Source organism: Melanaphis sacchari, unplaced genomic scaffold, assembly GCF_002803265.2.
Source record: "Melanaphis sacchari strain LSU unplaced genomic scaffold, SCAv2.0 Contig24_pilon_pilon, whole genome shotgun sequence".
Classification (NCBI taxonomy): Eukaryota; Metazoa; Arthropoda; class Insecta; order Hemiptera; family Aphididae; genus Melanaphis; species Melanaphis sacchari.
Window position 1 is genome coordinate 2,821,918 of NW_020271125.1, and position 19,604 is coordinate 2,841,521.

The 19,604-nt window shown below is 26.9% G+C and overlaps 3 protein-coding genes across 9 annotated transcripts in view; 2 read left to right on the forward strand and 1 right to left on the reverse strand.

Annotated features, from left to right (window-relative positions):
* The window catches only part of LOC112594934, a 6,739-nt gene extending 2,465 nt beyond the window's left edge, over positions 1-4,274 (forward strand). Inside the window, exon 4 of the mRNA XM_025339952.1 lies at positions 3,874-4,274. Coding sequence (XP_025195737.1) covers positions 3,874-4,274 — 401 coding nt within the window. The remainder of the gene's footprint in view (positions 1-3,873) is intronic.
* A 6,622-nt stretch (positions 4,275-10,896) lies between these two features.
* Positions 10,897-16,170, forward strand: LOC112595048. The gene is made up of 3 exons (XM_025340123.1): positions 10,897-10,986; positions 14,346-14,381; positions 14,922-16,170. The coding sequence occupies exons 1-3, from the start codon at positions 10,942-10,944 to the stop codon at positions 15,717-15,719; spliced, it is 879 nt and encodes a 292-aa protein (XP_025195908.1). The 5' UTR covers positions 10,897-10,941; the 3' UTR covers positions 15,720-16,170.
* Positions 16,171-16,486: 316 nt separating this feature from the next.
* LOC112595049 (tetratricopeptide repeat protein 21B-like) overlaps positions 16,487-19,604 on the reverse strand; it is a 9,600-nt gene continuing 6,482 nt past the window's right edge. For 6 of the 7 annotated variants that reach the window (XM_025340129.1, XM_025340128.1, XM_025340124.1 and 3 more), the window contains 8 exons: positions 19,288-19,428; positions 18,960-19,095; positions 18,760-18,875; positions 18,062-18,301; positions 17,398-17,841; positions 17,192-17,328; positions 16,846-17,123; positions 16,487-16,782 (listed from right to left, as the gene is read on the reverse strand). In XM_025340129.1, the coding sequence (XP_025195914.1) occupies positions 16,571-16,782; positions 16,846-17,123; positions 17,192-17,328; positions 17,398-17,841; positions 18,062-18,301; positions 18,760-18,875; positions 18,960-19,095; positions 19,288-19,428 (1,704 nt within the window). In that variant the 3' untranslated portion in view covers positions 16,487-16,570. The remainder of the gene's footprint in view (positions 16,783-16,845; positions 17,124-17,191; positions 17,329-17,397; positions 17,842-18,061; positions 18,302-18,759; positions 18,876-18,959; positions 19,096-19,287; positions 19,429-19,604) is intronic. The other variant, XM_025340130.1, reaches the window with a different exon arrangement.

The window sequence follows — 19,604 nt, forward strand, 5'->3', positions numbered from 1 at the left end:
GTGGAAAGTTTAGTGGCTCAATTGAATTTATAAAATTTGGTAGACAAAATAAAGAAGGAGTAAGTGAATTTGATAGAGAAAAATAATGAGGTATAAGGTTCAGTGGATCAAAAGATTTAAATGTGTGTGTAGATAAACACTTCTATATTTCCATATTTTTATAGTAACATGATTGAGAAGTAGGTTTTAACTATCCTAAAATATCTAAGCGATTATATTTAAACAATATAAATAATCGATAAAATTAGTTATGAATGTGGATGTAAAAAATTAAAGTTTTTATTTTAACATTAATGAAAAATGTAATACATATAAGGTGGTTTTGGAAACTTAAACCATTATAATTTTCTTAAACTTTTTAAAATAAAATTTCAATGATATTAGACTATGTGTATTTAATAAGAATTTACATTTTAATTAATTATTAATATATTATATAATTTAACACGTATTATATATTTTATTGTTTTACCATTAACATGCTATAAACTAATAAATAATAATACTAAACTTCATGTTAGAAAAAACAAAATTGTAAAATCACTAAAAAAAATACCTAATTCTTTTACATTTTTAAAAACAAAAACATTGAATTGTATAATTATTTTTGTGTAGGTTAAATAGGAATTATGTAAAATTTAGTGTTGATGATAAATATATATAACAATATAATTGTAAACTACAATTATTATAAGTTATACCAAACACATGTTCTATTGTGTATTTAAAATAATTACTGTAGTTTTACTGGAATCGTTATATAAACATTAAATTCAAATAATTTAATAAAAACATTATAGTAATCATAATAACTTTAGGTTTGAGTGTCTTAAAATAATTTTAAAATTAAAGCTTCATTCTTAGTAATTTATATAATTTATTAATATTTATAATACTTGCATAATTAATATTTAATAAGTCTTTCTCAACACGATATACAATTTTACACATCAATGAATGCATTTTTTGTTACATAAAATTATCCATGAAAAAAAACACACGCACTCAATATAGTACCTATATAAACCAATAAGATATTTTTTATATTTTTTATTTAAAATAATAAATCCCCTTCTCTTAAACAGAGTTAATTTAATATATATATATTAAATGCTGTATTTCATGCTATAAACTAAAAACTTATTCCTATACGAACACCAAATTATATATTTTATAAAATAATTTATATTATACTATTACAACCATCGCACTTACAACTAAATCCTCTAGCCAATCTTCTTTGTTTCAAAACAAAACTATAATATTTTCAAGTCATCATTGTTTTGTATCAAAAATGGTGGTGAAGATGAATTTGAAATTTAAGCAATGATGATGTATTGGTTGTAGACTACCGACATTAATACCGTGACTCTAATCATCTAAATGAAAGACGATGAAATTAGATTATATTACGATAGAATTATTGGGATAAAAAAATATATTGAGCAACTCAAAACACGATCCGATACAGGAAATTTGTAAGCGAATTCTGCACAAAATGTGTATCAAAAAATATAAAATATTATCCAGTGTAATGATAATTTTATTTTATACGTAAATTTACAGACCAAAGATTATTTACCCATCTATTTTATTTAGTAAGTCTAACGAGAAACTGTATATAACAATTGTTCGATTTTTAAATCATGTAATTTATTTAAAAAAAAAATTTCCTGATATTTCAAGGATTCGAACCTCCGAAACTCCATTACGTTCGTCCCTAAACGTATTGTTTAAAACCAAGTAAGTTTGTAAAATTATTCATACATTCTAACGAGTCATTATTCGTATTCATCGACGATTGTATATAAATAATTAGTAACAACCACAATCACTGACGGTAACAAAATAAAAAAAATAGAAACTATCTGAAGACGTTGTCCCTTGTTATATAATTACTTATATTAAACAGATAATACCGAAAACAAAAATCTAATAATATAATGATATTATGATTTACAGTTATGCTATGATAGATACTAAAGCAATTTTATTTATTCACGGTAGTAATGTAGCTAAATTGCCTACTCATAACGCCGTGTGATCATAATTATTATTATTGAATTTTTTGAAAAAACGTTAACCTTGAGAAAACAGCGAAAAAAAAAGGTACGAATAGAATCAAAAATTATAAATCGTACATTTAGCATTTAAAATTTGGATTTCTTGGAATAAGTAATTATTTTAAAATGAGGTATTTTTTTTCATTTTTTTGTGGGGTTTGCAATTTCGCATACTGTCTAAATATTCAATTGTTTTTAATACAAATAACAATATAATATATATTTGATATCTTGACTTTATTTTACAATGCTTTTGTTTGATAGCAAACACACATCAATACAAATTTACTTTTAATAAGCTATGATATTTTGCATACATAACTACATAAGTTCACTGATAACAACAGACCGTTGGTTAAGTCTAAAAAGCAAATATTCATATTATGTACCAATTAATTTGGTGTATTAAAACAAACAATGTTTGACCGAATTATTGAAATTTTTAGTGTCAATTTTTCTGTATATAACATTATATTTGATTCATACCAAGAACCAACATCATCCATTTCTTTAATATAAAAACAAAAACATAAGCTAACAATATAATATTATAAATATTGTCATCGTTGATGAGAAGCGCAAACCTTATAGCGTGGAAAACAAAAAACATTGGTATAATATACATACATTTTTATATGCCATTCATTGTTATGAACAAATATTTTTATTGTTGTAAAGAAAATTAAAGAAAAACACCTTAAAAAATGCAAAAATGTATATACAAAAAATTGATTTAAATTTTCTATACCTCAAACAAGATTTTTATTTGATACTCCCATTTATTGAATTATCCAAAAAATATTTACAAATAGAAAAGACCTTAACCTACAATTGTATTACCATTTACAATTATTTCAATTGTTATTATTCAGTCGGAAAATATTCTCGACTTAAATTCTGATCATTCCTCAATACTACTAAACGCTTAATGTGTCTTCTCCACTTCATCAGGAATCCTCGAAATTATTTGATTATACCACTAATAAAACCAAATTTCATGACTTTTTTGATCAAAAAATCAAATTAAACATTATATTAAAATTTAATTACGACCTAGATCTAGCTGTTAACAATCTCACAAATCTCATTCGATTTGCGATTTGGCCAACTACAGTCACAAGTCACAACTATTAATCATTCTAAAACTCCTACTTTGCCAGTCCACATTCATGAAATTATTGTTAAAAAAAACCTCATTTAGATCATGTCTACTTTCTGATCATTAAATTTTATCTTTCTGGCAGATATTTCAGTACTCGTTTCGGTGAAATTCTTTCCAGTATAGCCAAAATCTTGGCGGATATTCCTCAAGATGGAATCGTTTCACCTGTGCTCTATATTCTAAAATATAGGTTGAATTAGATATATAATTAATTATTTGAAATCGTAAGCTCAGAACCTAAAAGTGATATTTTCTAAAATATCAGATTGTTTAAGAGAAAAACTTTAAACTCCAGGATAGAATTTATTTTTGCTGAAAATATTGAAATTTAAAATGACTGATTTTATAGGACATAATAATTATACCTTTTATAGTACATAGTTCACCTTCAATCAATAACAATCACAATTTAAAATATACATCGTAATTTATTTAAAAATAAAGTGGCTGATTATTATACAATATTGAATCGAATATTTTTTTGTTGTCATAGATATATAACTTTGAATGTTTATGTATTTTAAATCAACACGATATTTCGAGGAAGGAATATTCTCGGGTTACCAACAGTCTTGTTCAGCATACATAATAATCAATATTAATTGATCTTATTATTAATCAATTTCCTTAATCTAAAATGGAAAAAAGAAGGAGATTATATCTTGTCGCCAGAAGACCTCGAGTTCTTGGACTTGCTGGCCGAAACTTCAGCATCGGAAGAAGCCCGACAAACGCCACCAAGCTCGCCAATGACAGTAACTATTTCTGAAACGAAGGTTGACGAACCGGCCGAAACATTTTCCTCGGATGAAACGAATGATGAGAGTATACCGAAATCGTCGGAATGTCTGGAATTAGAACTACCAATAAGCGCCGAATCCATCACGCCGATCATGCATTGTCATATGGAAAACGTGCCAGAACCACAACCGCAGTCCACGTCTGTGATGCACGTTTTGATAACGATACCAAAAATTGAACATCGTAACAATAACATCATGACTCACGCCGATATCGATCCTTTACAAAGAATTCCGAACACCTCATGAACTACAACAATATCTAGATCGTTGAAATTGTCATTGATGATAAGTTTTCCACAGAGCGTTCCGGGGGAATCGTCGACGTCGTTATTCATCGGTGAAATACACAGTAATAACTTTCCGGCAATTCCCTTATGCCTCGGCAGTTCGGCAGAGCTTTCTAATGCCTTATGTGCGTCGGCTATTAAGAGTTCTCTCAAATTTCCAATGACGGTGGTTTTTCTGCGGTGTAATTCCAAAATAGTGCGGACGTTTTTCTTCAGTGGTAACAATAATGCGCACATAAAAGTCCTCGGTTTCGAGAGTTTGGCCAACCATGGTGTTGACGGACCAAAACTCTACTTGGAAACGAGAACCAAACAGATTACAGAGTTACGCAATCCATCGGTGGTTTTTGACCATTTGGAAAGAATGCAAAGACAGCAGTCTTCGAGTACGATAGTCGAGGACCATAGTGACATGGAAAAGGTTACAGGCGATACCACCGAAAGTGACGATGATAGACGAGAGACAGCTATCTCGACGGTCGATTTACAGTCAGAAGTTGCTCAAAAATGTCAACCTATCCGGCGTAAGTCGTTCCTGTCACGACTAGGGAGGCGAATTCTGATATTTGGTAGAAAGCTATGCAGCAAATATAGTGAACTCGACTGATTTTGCGAAACGATGACGATTAAATCTGAGTTAATACTAAAAATCATTATATATATTTATAAACCTTTTTATTATTCATATTATTTGTTTTTATAATAAACATGTTTTTTTTGCTCATTGAATTTAATTATTTATTTTTAATTATCATTATGACTTTTTCAAGTTTCTCCTCTTTTTATATTCGATATGTACATAGTGATCTTTACCATAAGCTACGCGCAACGCCATGAAATTTGAATCTAAATATAATATGATAAATATGTTTAGTCATTTGCATTTGGTATATTATTATAAAATATTTAATTATTCAGTTTGTTTATCTTGTTGTATTATGAACCAGAACTATTGATGAGTAAGCCATCAATTAAAACTATGCATTATCCCCTGTTATATCAATGAACCAAATACATGGTTTTGAAAAAGTTTAGCTGTTTTATCATTATCATCACAATCACATTTAATGCATTTATAGTATTGTTTGTAAGTTTATAATCTAGTTATGAATCATCAAAATTTTTTATTTCACTTTTTTAAATCAACAATAATGAGAGTACTATTTTTTTTCAACATTGAAGCATGAACAGTTTACTATTAGAACAATAAACTTATGCAATAGCTGATGAAGCAATAAAAAATAGTTTATTTACTAAATTGAATGTATAATAATTACAATTTGCATCTAATAATATAATTTCTGTTTCTCTATCAAAATTCTTTAAAAAATATTTTTTAATATTTGTAAATGCTCAATGCATATTTATTTAAACGTTTCATTCAGTACGAGCCTAGACACTGTAGAAGCTACATATTAAATTCCGTGTACTGGTTTTTAATAGCTCAATAACAGTTTCGTAGTAATTACGCTACGCCTTTACATACTGGTGATATATTTCGACATTTTAATAAGGTACAATTTCCATTAAAGCACACTGCATCGCAAACCTAACTCGCGCCTACGGGCGATAAGCTTATTATCTTTACATTATGTCGTATATGTACTCAAAGGAGTTAAGGACACTTAAAAAACACAAACAATTTCAAACACTTTTAAAAACTTTTATTTATAAAACACATTTAAATATCTTCTGAACACGTATTACGATTTTAGAGATACTTCGTCCTATCATTTTTGTTGCCTTAAATATTATAATATACATTTTGTTGGCTCAACTCATTTGTTTCGTTGACCTAAATTTCCAATGACTATTGTTGAAATTAGTTTTATCAACACTTTATTGGCCCAATGGCACGTACATTTCGTATTTTTAAACTATGCACTCACATATTATTTGTATAATGATATGTTTTTTTTATAAAATTTTATTTATTAATCTCATTAACATATTAACTCTTTTTGTTCTTGTAATCCTATACGTATAATAAGGTTTATTTTTATTAGTCATAGTCCAGTAGTGATAATATATGATAGGTCATACATATTATAGTTTTTTGAATTTTTTATTTGGTAATAAATTGAACAATAATGTTTTTTTAATATGATAGGTGTAAGAAAAGGCATAATATTAATGATAAGTTTTTTTTTTTTATGAGAGAATAAAATAACTATTATAAATACATACATATTTATAATATATTCATAATTAATTTTAGTATATATTTATTGTAATGATGATAATTTCTTATATATTTTATCTATTGTTATACTGAATTTATTTGTCTTTTGTATTTTGATTGCAGGTTTTCTGATAGGTTACATTTATTTATTTTTTCATGAAAACTGAGAAAAGTTATGATTATTAAAACATATTATATAATCTATAACATCTACGCCTCTGATCAACCCACCTCCCCGAACACACTAGTTGCCGATTATGCTGACGATAAAGCAATAATCTCAATAAATCATGACCCGGTTATTGCTTCTCACCATCTCCAAAATTACCTCTCCCTTATGGAGAAATGATACACCAATTATCGGTTAAAAAATGAATGAATCAAAATCCGTGCATTATACATTTACCCTTAGATAAAAACTCTGCCCAGCTATAACTATTCATGGCATCTCTATTCCAAATGCTCAAACAGTAAAATATCTTGGGCTAACTCTAGATCGCATATTAACCTAGGCGCAGTATATTAAATCTAAACGACTAAACCTAATTACTCGATTACGCTTTCACAAAACATTTATCAACAATAACAAATATACTAATATAAATATAAAACTGTTCATATATAAATCTTTAATCAAACTAATCTGGACATATGGTATACAATTAAACGAAGATGTAAAAAAAATCAAACATCAATAAAATACAAACTCTTTAAATTTAACACTCAGAAAACTTCTAAATGCCCCTCCTTACGTCTGAAATTACGCTATTCGCTTCGATCTAAAAATAAAATTATTGCATGAAGAAGCTAATTATCAACGTTTTTACAATTATTGTCTTACCTCCAATAACAACTCTTCAATACGAAATCTCGCAATCCCTACTATTCCTGGAAACCCACTCAGACGTCTTAAACGGAAATAGAGTCGTAACCTACTTCCCTACCCCTCCCATCAGAAATCCGTAGACATAACACCAGTTTGGTATAAAAAAAAAATAAAAAGTCAATTAGTGTGTGTCATTAATGGATGAATTCTTACATACATTTTAGCCTATTAATTATTTAATTATTTTAATTGTGTAAATAATACTATTATAATTAAGTATATTATGTTTACTCTAATCACATAAGCCTATTATGCCTGAAAGTACAAGATTGTTTATATTAAATTTAAAAAAAATGTCAGTAAAATATATTTTTTAATTCAATAATTACGTTGTTAAGTCCTCATCGTCAATGGCATGATTGTCTAGTAAATATTTTGAAAATATTTAAAAAATGTATTTTAGATATAAATTCAATATTTAACCATAACATTTTTTTACATATCCGTCACATATACAATATCGTCGGTGTTTATCGTTTGCGCATCATTAGTACTTCAGGTAAGAAATTTGATTGGTCGTTTGCGCATCGCGAAAATTAAAAATAAAAAGGTTACCTACTATAGTGACATACATGACCGGATGATACACCGATAACATATAGGTTACGATAATATTAATAACTGATGACTTATGAGTTATAAGTTTAGGAACCACAGTAGTAGATTCAAGTGAAAACAAATATGAATATGAATGAAGAGTCAATCCGTTTAAGAAACAAAGAAATAAAACATATACAATTCGTAAACGAACATTATTTTAAGTATACGAGTGGGGAATTAAATCGACAACAATTTTTAAGTATAATGGGACACAGGTTTAAACATATTTAGATTATATCTATATTTTAATAATTTTGTATTTTTTTTTATAAATGTAAATAATGAATAATTTATTAGCAATTTAAAACGAATCTAATCTCATAAGATGATTAAATAATATGGTAGTATACGTTCAAAAGTATTAATTTTTTTTTTTTTTTTGTTTTTGAATATTGACAATTATTTTTGTATACATTTATAATTTTGTAAGTATTGAAATCATAATTAACGTAATAATAATTAATAAAAATTGTTATGTTATATAGGAAAACAATCTATGCCTTTTTTAACAATAACGATGGGCAAACGTCCTACGCCCAACATCGTATACTTAAGGTATAAATATTAAATCAATTATTGACTATTAATCTGTTTTTATAGTACCTAAATACGCAATAAACATAAATTGTGTAATATACGACGCATGTCCCAAAATAAGGTCTCTGAAATAATAAAATTATGATCGAATTTAGTTATATTAAAAAAATATTTTAAATGTAATTATATACATTATATTATATGAGTTAGTTTTTCACATAATCATCAATCAATTGGATGCATTTTTAAAAACACACTAAGCATTTTTTTATTCCAGCCTCAAAAAAACTCACCGCCATCTCTTTTTCAGATATTGGGTGACTTTTGTCGTCAATTTTTCATTTGTTTCCATCTTTTTTCCTACCAAATGTTTCTTTAAATTCAAGAACAGGTGATAATCGGACGGTGCAAGGTCTGGACTATAAGGAGATGAGTAATCACGTCCCAAACAAACTGATCTAAGAGAGTTTTTGTGTCGCGGGCAACACAAGGCCGTGCGTAGTCAGTTGTCACGCAGGAGACACTATTCGCATATCTCTTGTTTTATTTTGTATAGCTCTACAAAGTTTTTTCGAAGTCTCACAGTACGAAGCTATAGTATATACTATATAATTGTCCCAGTTGGCATAAACTCGATCAAGAGAACTCCCTTCTCGTTCCAAAAAACACTGGCCATAACTTTTCGGGTAGACTGCGTAACTTTAAACTGTTTTTTTTTTTTTTTTTTGGAAGTGTAAATGTCTCCACTTCAGAAGTTGTTGTTTAGATTTGGGAGTGAAATAGTGAGCCCACGTCTCATCACTCGTTACTATGGAGTTTAATAAGCCTCTCCTTCGTCGGCATATTGAGCCAGAAATTCTCGAGTAGCTTTAATGTGTTGGTGCTTAGTGGTCAACATTTTGACAACCACAAAGCTTATGATAGCCCATGTCGTTTAAAAACCATTGAATTGAGCTTTATGATTGCTCAAATCTTCATTCAAAACCTTGAACCGGCACTTGTCGATCTTTACGAAACACAACTTCTAGTATTTCCTTCACCTCGTTTAAAATCGAGTGTCTCTCACTTCTCGGTTCATCACGAATTTCTTCCAAAAATTCTCTACATCACTTTTTTACATTTTTTTTAAGATATGCCATATATTTCACAAAGTCTTCAATGTATGAATATTTGAATTTCAGCCTTTGAATGCAATAAAAAGGAATAACGACGCGGAGTCTGCATTGAGCATTCACGGGACGAGAGGTGATGGCGGCCGATGTAAAAGCATCCATCGCAAACGTGTGTCAGATATAAAATAAACATCAGATTTAGTTGAGCCAATTTTCGTAAAAAAAAAAGGGAAGAAGTTTCGCTATACGCTAGTGTTACCAACTTTTGGTAAAAAATTTTATTTTTTGCGCTTAGCGCATAAACACCTTATTTTTGGTACATACATCGTAGAATATTTTTTTATTTTTTTTTTTTTGGGGGGGGGGGGGTAGAATAATAATACATTAAAATAATAATATGATGGATAGTCTCTAGTTGTCTACTAAAATGATGGTTGTGAAATTAAATGGTGTAAGTTATAGTGAATATAATATTATTTAGAATATTTTTGTCAGTACTCGGAAAACAAAAATAGTGTCACAACTTGGAGTATTTTTTTTTTTGTTCAAGTTTGGGGGTAAATATTTTAAATAACTTTTACTAATTATATCCAAAAATATAGAATGACAGAAGGAGGTGACATCGTTTTAACCATCAAACAATTTATCAATAATAATTATGAACCTACGCATATAAAAATTATATAGTTCTTGTAGCTTTGTAGAATGGTAAAATAAATGGAACATTATCAAGTTAAAACACTTAAATTATCCGCATTATAATTAACAAAACTGTAAGTGCATTTTTGCAATATAATTAATATTTTGAATTTTGATAACAAGTGAGTATTATTACACAAAATATACAGGTTTAATAATTGTAACAAAATAATTCATCACTTTTAAAGAATGTTAGTATTAAATGTATCACCGGCTGTGCTTTTTTATAAACTTATAGGTAGATGTTTCGCCACTTCAAAGTCATTATCATTTAATTGTATGATTAAAATAATAATACTTATAGGCTAATAATACGTTCTAAAAATAAAAACCATTAATTCTATACATTAATAATTACTTCTTAATATTTTTTAACTGTGTAAAACAATATTACACATTTTTCATTATATTTTACAACAAATGACAATTTGTTATATTTTTTTTTTTTTTTTTACAACTAAACAATATAGCAGAATATGAACATGTGTTCCGTTATATAATGACCTTGACTTTATGTTTTAAACACAATATATAAAGGACACAAAAAGAATAAAATATAATTCCTAGTTATTTATTTAAGAAATATATTTTTTGGTTTTCCTGGTTAACCATGAAATCACAATTCATAATATATACGGCTGTAACAGTTCTACAGGTTTGTTATTAATTAGATTCATTTTTTAATATTAGGTAATTTTTTTCTAATTATTTATTAATGTTTTACGTGATTTAAACCCGGGCTTGCAAATGTTATAAAAACGTTATGATTATAACGTTTTACATTATATTTTACAAAAATCGATTGAAATTTGTAAACGTAATAATAACGAAAAACATAAATAATTAAATAACACAAAACAAAATATAACGATTAACAAAATATATATCATAAAACAAAACTTTATATACCTATAGTATAATATCATTAAAAAAAGTAAATAATTTCTAATTATTTAATAGTTATAAATTATAAAATATACTAAAAATTTTAATTCTGAATAACGATAAACACAAAAGTTGAATAACGTTTAAATTCTAAATAACAATAAACTCAAAATTTGTATAACGTTTTAATTATAAATAGCGTATAACAAAATATTTTTTTTTCAAATGCAAACCCTGGTTTAAACACTATGAGAATTTTTAAATTAGGTATGTATAATTAATGTTTTTATTTTATTTTATTTTATTTTGTTTAACAAATATTTTTATTTCTTGATATTACCTAAGATTTGAAAATTTAAAATAAAAGAATAAATTCAAACATTTTCAACCAAACATAATATTATCATAATTTTAGATTTTGAGTGGAAATATTAATATATTGGTTTTACAATTACGTAATTTTTTTTTTTTTATTCTCATTATTTTTATGTTTGCTATCGATTTTGAAAACAGTAAAAATACAATTTTTAACTATAAAGTGGTTTTCTGAAAGAAAATTAGATGTAATTTATACTTAAATGGCTGAAGGTTTAAACTTCTCTAAATTATCATGAAAATAAAACGAACAAAAAAAAGGTAAAATAGGAATTTTCAATCAAAATCATTTTTTTGTTATCAATTTATAAATAATTCAAACAGTTAAAATCATTAGGTATTTTAATTTACTAACAAATATTCACATGCAAGTTTATTAAACATTAAATATTATAATTTTAAAAATAATTTGGCCCTTTTTATACCAGTTATTGGTAATTGAAATTTTTAAACATCAATAGTTTGATTTAGCGTGTAAAAGGTTTGAAACATTAAAACAAAATTCCTTCTACACAGGCCCTATCCAAATGCGACAAAAAGGGGTATTGGCCTACCTGGACCTGGTAATTTCCCTGGCCTACAAAAAATATTGAATGTATATTATTGTAGTGATATGTTATGGTTAAGTAGGTACTTAGTACTTACTATAAATATGCATTTTATTGCTTAATAATTTCATCAACAATAAAATCACTGCATAGGGTGAATGGTTATTTTTAACTGTATTCTAGCATTTATCCCGGAAAATACGATAATACCTGACTAAAACGTGAACACAAAATCATTCAATATTGTTATACTACATTTTCAATTATTTTTATATCTTTTGTTTTTATTTTAACCGACGATTGACTAATCGATTAAACAAGGTATTTGTATTTTATACGTTTATTCAATTCATTTTTTCCATTCATTGACTACAGCAGTATGCCAATAAACATAGATACGCTACGCCAAGTAATACGTCATCAATCATTATTATTTAAAGATAATATTAAAAATAATTATCATTTTTTATAAAATTAATTCAATTTTTATTAAATTTGGCGTACAGTAAATGGGCAATTTTTTAATTTTTGGTTTTTTTACACGTATTATGGATTCATGAGTAATCAAATCTGAAATCAACGAATGAAATAAATGAAACATTTTATTACTTAAATTGGATTCATTGAAGCGACTTTATCGGTTTTTATCGATGACTTTTCATTTGGGAAAAGTAAAGTATACCTAGCACACTGCTAAGGTTCATTCCAATCACTTTTTCGTTACACCCTCACAAAAAATTTTAAGCTTGCAGAATGCACTACGTTATTCCTTAAAAATGCTACTTATTTATTCCCTGAAATATAAATAATAGTATAAAAATAATGCCTAAAGCTGTGCAAACTAGTGTCGCGAGTAGAAAATTTAAGTAATGTAAATATTTCGTTGTGTTTTATAATAGAGGATGGTACAAAAGATAAAAAAAAAACAAGAAAATATACGACTCGTAAAAAATTGAAAACCATTTAAATCTTTATTATGAATCGAAAATGTAACAAATTTAAACGCTGCTTATTTTGTGTGAATGACACTTGATAATTTCAAATCATTAAATAACAATCTTGATTTTATGCTTAGCCAATATTACGATGGCACTAGCGTGATGAGTGTACTAAATGTAGTGTTCACGCTTTAACATAAAAAAAAAAGCCCAATAGAACCATTCCATATTTTCATTGTCATAACACTCATAACCATAAATTATATTATGTGGTTATTGTCAATAATTGTCAAGGCAGTGTTAAATGTAACCGAAATTGACGAACTTCGGTGATCGACATAGGTTCATTCATAAAGTATTTAATACATAGATATTTGATATTTTAAAATAGTCGTTATACAAAGGTATTAATACAGTTGAATTTTTATATCAACATTGGTCAGTTCATTTAAAAATATCTGAAATTATTTAAAATCAATAATTAACGAAATAGATCACGTAAAAAATCATTTAATAGGAATGAAATTGAACAATGTGCAGGGCTACTGTTAGCAATGAGAAAGAAAATATTAGGTAAGATTTTCATTGTGCCTTATGTTAAAATGTTTAAGATACATCAAACCAGTCTGTACATTTGAAGTGATAGCAGCAGTCGAAGTAGGTACCTACCTATTTAGATGTACCTAGCTCAGTATTTTGTGAATCGACATTTTCTTGCTTAACTCGATTTGAAAATCCTCAAAGGCAATCAATAAAACATAGCCGAATTTCCAACTTGGCTTTATTGGCATTTCAGTACAAATGGACTGAAAACTTATACTTAGACGCGTTATAAATGGATTTTAACAATCAATATGATAGAAAATTACAACTGTATAACCTAATTTAAAAAAACAAAACAAAAAAAAAACATTGGTAAATCATCAAAAAATATTCAACATTTAATCATGTTCATTTTAATGTAAATATTATTATTTTAATTTAAAGCATTATTTATTTTATATTTTTAAAAAAAAGTTTATATTGTAAGCCCTATTAAAAACGTTCAAAATTTAGTTACCTACATTGAGTTATGATGAGATTATTTCGAGTAGGTATTAGGTAATGGCTAGATGCGAGAACCCACAATATCTGCACAGAACTTTAATTACAATATACTTATTTTACCACAAAAACTATGCATCATTTTTAATTAAAATAAATATTAATTTTACTTATATTATTATAATATATTGTCATTCTAAAATTTATAAATAAATATGTTTTAGGTTTTTGATGTGTTCATCAATGGGATTTCAGCAGCGGTAAATATAAACAAAAAAATATGTTATAAAATAAAATTTTTAAGATTGAATACATTATTGCTTCCGCATAAGACAATTTATATTTAAAAATGTAGATATTTCGTTTATTAAGATGAGAAAATGTAATCAATGTCAATGTATAGGTAATGCTAATCAAAAAAATAGAAAGCAAAAGCAAAATAAATAAAAATAGATCAAAGAATATTGATTTATACAGTCTCATTTGAGATGTTGAAGTAATCGTCTATTGTAAGTTGTAACCATAAATACCTATACTAAATTGATAAGTTACCTACCTAAATGTTATAAATACAAATTCAAAGTGTAAGGAGTTGTGTACCTACCTACAGTAATTAATAATGAATATTTTAATGATGTTCTCATAATAAATTAGGTATTCAACATTTTGTGTTTCAAGAAATATAATATAATAATATAATGTTAAATAAACTGATAAATTATTATTAAGTCGTCGACATAAAGTAAATTAACTAAAATTTATTTAAATATAACCGTTTTTTTTTTTTTTTTTTAATCTAGAAAATAGAGCTCCAACCCGGAGCAAAATTAGATAAACCAAACAATGAGTTAGCAATGAAACCAATCGCACTGAAATCAAAAATCACAATTAGATCAGTAAAACAACCTGTGACTTTCAATCAACCAGACGACAGCAAACCTGAAATAAATCTAAACAACGTTGATTCGGATGAAGCTGAACCGCCAACGACCATCAAAGAATCGGGTAGAAGAGTTGTGAAAACGGCTAAGAAATTAGCCAGCAAACGGGGAGCCAATTTATTTAACGGTATTACCGGACTTATGAAAAGGACCGACAATACAATCGACTTCTTTGGAAAGTTTGTACGAGACCGGGCGAACAATGTGAAAGATGTGGCTAAGGAAAGTTTTGGATTGTTATCGGGACTCAGCAACAGTTCAACAAATGGAGCAAAAAATGTAATAAGCTCCGCTAAAGTTATTGGTAACGAGGGTTCGCAGGTAATGTATTCCACGTTGCAAAAGTCTACAAATTTGGGTAAAAATTTAACGAAATTGGGAGGGACTGTTATTACCACGCCGATTTCTATAGGCGAAAACGTAGTGACTGCCGCCAACGGTATTGCCAGAATTCCAAGTAGATTATCGAGAAAAATTACTAATGGTGGAATTAAGCCGCTTTTAAATGCTTATTTACCAGATAGCGACGAAAATACACCCGAAAATGAAATTGAAGAAAAAATAGAAGAAGAAAATATTAAGCCGCCGCCCACAGTCAAAGCTCCGCCAACTCTACAGAACAAGCGGAAAATAATAAATAAAAAACAGTCACAATAATGGTTCAACTCATAAGCTTATAGATAATTATTATATTGTCATATTGATAATATTTGTAAAAATGTTAAGGATAACAATATGTCAATATATAAAAGTATACACCTACCTCCAATTGGCTGGCATGCGGGTTGTTAAAAGGGAATAGGCACTTTAAAAATCACTAACTACCTACTTTTCAAGAGACGAAAAAAAAATAGTTTTTGTTTGTGTATGACTGCATTGACTGGAAAAAATTTTCAATTATTAATTTAAGATATGAACATTTTAAAAATCAAATATTTTAATCATGAAATTTACATAGAACATTTTAACATTTTATTGTACGAAATATCGTGGCAACTGAATAATGCCTTATTCCCTTTTACGCGCTCACTGCAAAACAATAAAATATTGTACTGTTTAAATAAATAATATAAAATAGTAATCACTTATTTATTACATAAATAATAAACTAACAATAACTTTATTATTCTACAATTCTTTATCACAGCCATCAAACCATAGATTTATAGCCATATAATCTATGGCGGGTTCTGAGCAAAGTTTAGAATTAAACTAATAAAAAATATTTAATGTTTGCATTAAATGATTGAGCATTGTACAATACCATATTACTAACACCGACACGTTTATTTTTATTTTTGTGTCAATGTGTGTCTGTATGGTTCAAGTAAAATCAATATATCCAAATAAAATAAGGTATGGTGATGAAAACATAATAAAAAAATAGATAAGATAGATTATAGATTATATTATAATCTATCGAGTGTACAGTGATTTTTTGAAAATTACTACATTTTGGTGATATAAAAAATAAACATAATAAAATAAATTAACTTTCACACAATTAGTTATCGTGATCTTAATGATAGTCTTGCTTTGTCCATTATGTCTTTTTTCAACTTCACTTGGTCTGGACTTAGAGGGTTTAAATCAAAACATATTTCGACAGACTTTGAGAATAATTTTAATTTATACAAGTTAACAGCTAGCTTGTATCCAATTTTAAAATTCTTGTATCCACTTAATGCCCAAGCACGTTCATAATAATCCACCGCATCGTCTAAATATGAGTAAAATGTTTTAGAAATTAAATGTGCTTAAAATTATAAAAATATTATTATACCATATTTCTGTTCTTTTTCTGCCACAGCGCTTAAAAGTTCTAAGCCTTTGATTGAAGACTTATTGTAGACAAGAACTTTATTAACCAATTCCACACATATATTGGTTTTGCCAGACTGAAAATATAATTCAGCCATGAGTAACCAACTGCGTTCTAAATATTCAGCTTCTTCAAATTGCCAGATAGCTTTCAAAGCAACTCTTTTTAAAATTGTCTTAGCTCTTTGTGCTTGTTTTTGATAAACAAAAGCCATTGCCAGCCCTAATGAAGCAGCAATTCTACCAATGCAAAACATTTTAATAATATTTTATAAAAAAAAAATTGTTTTAAAGCCCAAGACATTTACTTGCACGATTCCTGTGACAATTCATTAAAAACATTTATTGCTTTTTCTACAGATAGTTTTTCTTTGGACTCTAATAATGCATAAGTCGATAACAAAGTATGATTTTTTTGTTCTTCTGGTGTATTAGGTTTCATCTCCTGAAAATAAATATATTTATAACATCTTAATACATAACATAATTACTTAAACTATATTATTTTTCATACTGTTATCAGTTTATTGGCTAAGTTTAAATTTAATGTGGTTTCATCCAAACAAATCTGAACCATGTTGTGCAGTGCTTGCTGTCCCCATTCAGCATCGTTTTTGGCAAAATTGAAATGTTTCATTGCCTCATTAGCATTTGATGCATACCAGTAATACAAACCATAACAGAAATGAAATCCAGCTTGGGCGGTATTCTTGTGTGTGAATGCTATAGATGTCTTAACTTCTTCCAGACAATCGGTTCTACGGCAGACTTCTATCAACCGAGCTAATGCTGCCCAGTTGGTGGGTTGCTTTTCCAAAAGTTTATAAAAATGTTTTTTGGCTGTTACAAAATCACAGCGTCTAAATGACAAATCGGCTACAATTAACAATGCTAAATCATTGTTAGTATCTTTGAGCAGTGAAGAACATATCATTTCACATGAATTCCAATCATTCATCTATAAAATAAAGAAACCATAATTTGTTTGAATCAATAAACACTACTTTATGAATAGTATGTACTGCTTTTTGTAAGTCTGTTCAAATATTTTGATAACTTAGATTTGAAATACTCATATTATAATATGAAATATTCTTACATTATATTTTATTATAATTTGTTTAGATAGAGCCAATTTATAAATAAATTATATGATATATTTTTTAATTTAAACTTACTTGCATATACAGTTTGGCTAAACTTATCTTTAATGAGCTTGCTTCATCACTGTCAGCAACAACATGCACAAGCGCTTGTTTATAAAAAGAAACAGCAAGATCATTTCGATTTAACTTATGAGCAATTTCTCCACTATGTCTTAATATATTTAATCTTGTGCTTAACTCTTGGTTTTCTAAATAAGAACACTGTTTTAACAAATCAAGTGCTTCATTTAATTTACCTTTTTTTTCCAAAGCCTGTAAATATTTAATGTATACAATATTATAAATAACTAAAAAACATAATATGTACAATATTAAGAACAAATATACAGTAAAATCTATACTACTTAAATAATGTATGATACTTTGAATAAAATGGATTAAAAGTAAAAAAATTATACATTCTCTACATTTAAATTTTTCAACTTGGATATCAACTACATTCCTTTATACTTTTAATAAATAATATGAAATTAAATTTGTATTATTGAGAAAAATTATAAAGTAATAGAAATATTTCAATAATTATTTTTGTTTTAGAGAACTTGTTTTTAAATTATAATTCATAAATAAAGAATAATATATAAAATATTAAAGTACATTTTTTTTTAGATTGTTTTAAGTAATTGGCAATCTATAATCACTAAAACATATTGTCAGCCATTAGGAGATTTTACTGTATTCAATAAGAATAGTAAAAAAAAAAAACATACATTTGCCATGGGAATAACTTTAACTTCTAATGGGAGTTTATTTAAAACTTTAATTGCCATATCACATTGATTTAATTTGATCAAAAGATTTGCCATTTCCAATGCACCATCATTACCTATGATAACCAAAATATAAATATTTTAAATGTAAATTTATATAATTAAAAATAATTTTTTTTAAATATTTTATTTTGAAGTACCTGATTTACTATAGTATTTTATAGCTTCGTCATATTGATGAGCTGCAACTAATACTTGGGCAACTTTTATAAACAATGATGGTTCATTCTTTAAACTCAATGCATTTTTAATCACTTTAATAGCCTCATCGGGTTCCTATAATTAATAGTTGTTTTTTATAATTACAATAACTAACTAAAATTACAGTATAAAATATAATATTGAAAAAATAAATTAAACTACCTAATACAAAAAGTATAATAATACAAAATATTAAATAAATAACATCTGAATTAAATGTAGTTTCAAATATTTAATAAACTACTATAAAAATAATTTTATATTTACCAGGATTTTTAAATACGCATTTGATAATTCAATCATATTATCAACAGTGGGAAAAGAATTAACTAAATTTTTGAAGCATTCGGCATATTCAAATGGATCTTGATTAGTCTTCATAACAATATCAGCCTTCATTTTTTGGGCCTAATATTTAAATATTATAATTAAAGAAAACTGAAAAGCCTACTTAACAACAATTTAGTAAGAATAAGCGAGCTAAACTTTTTAGATATAAAAACAAGTTCATATACAATTATAATATAATACATAACAATATATATATATATATATATATATATATATATATATATATATATATA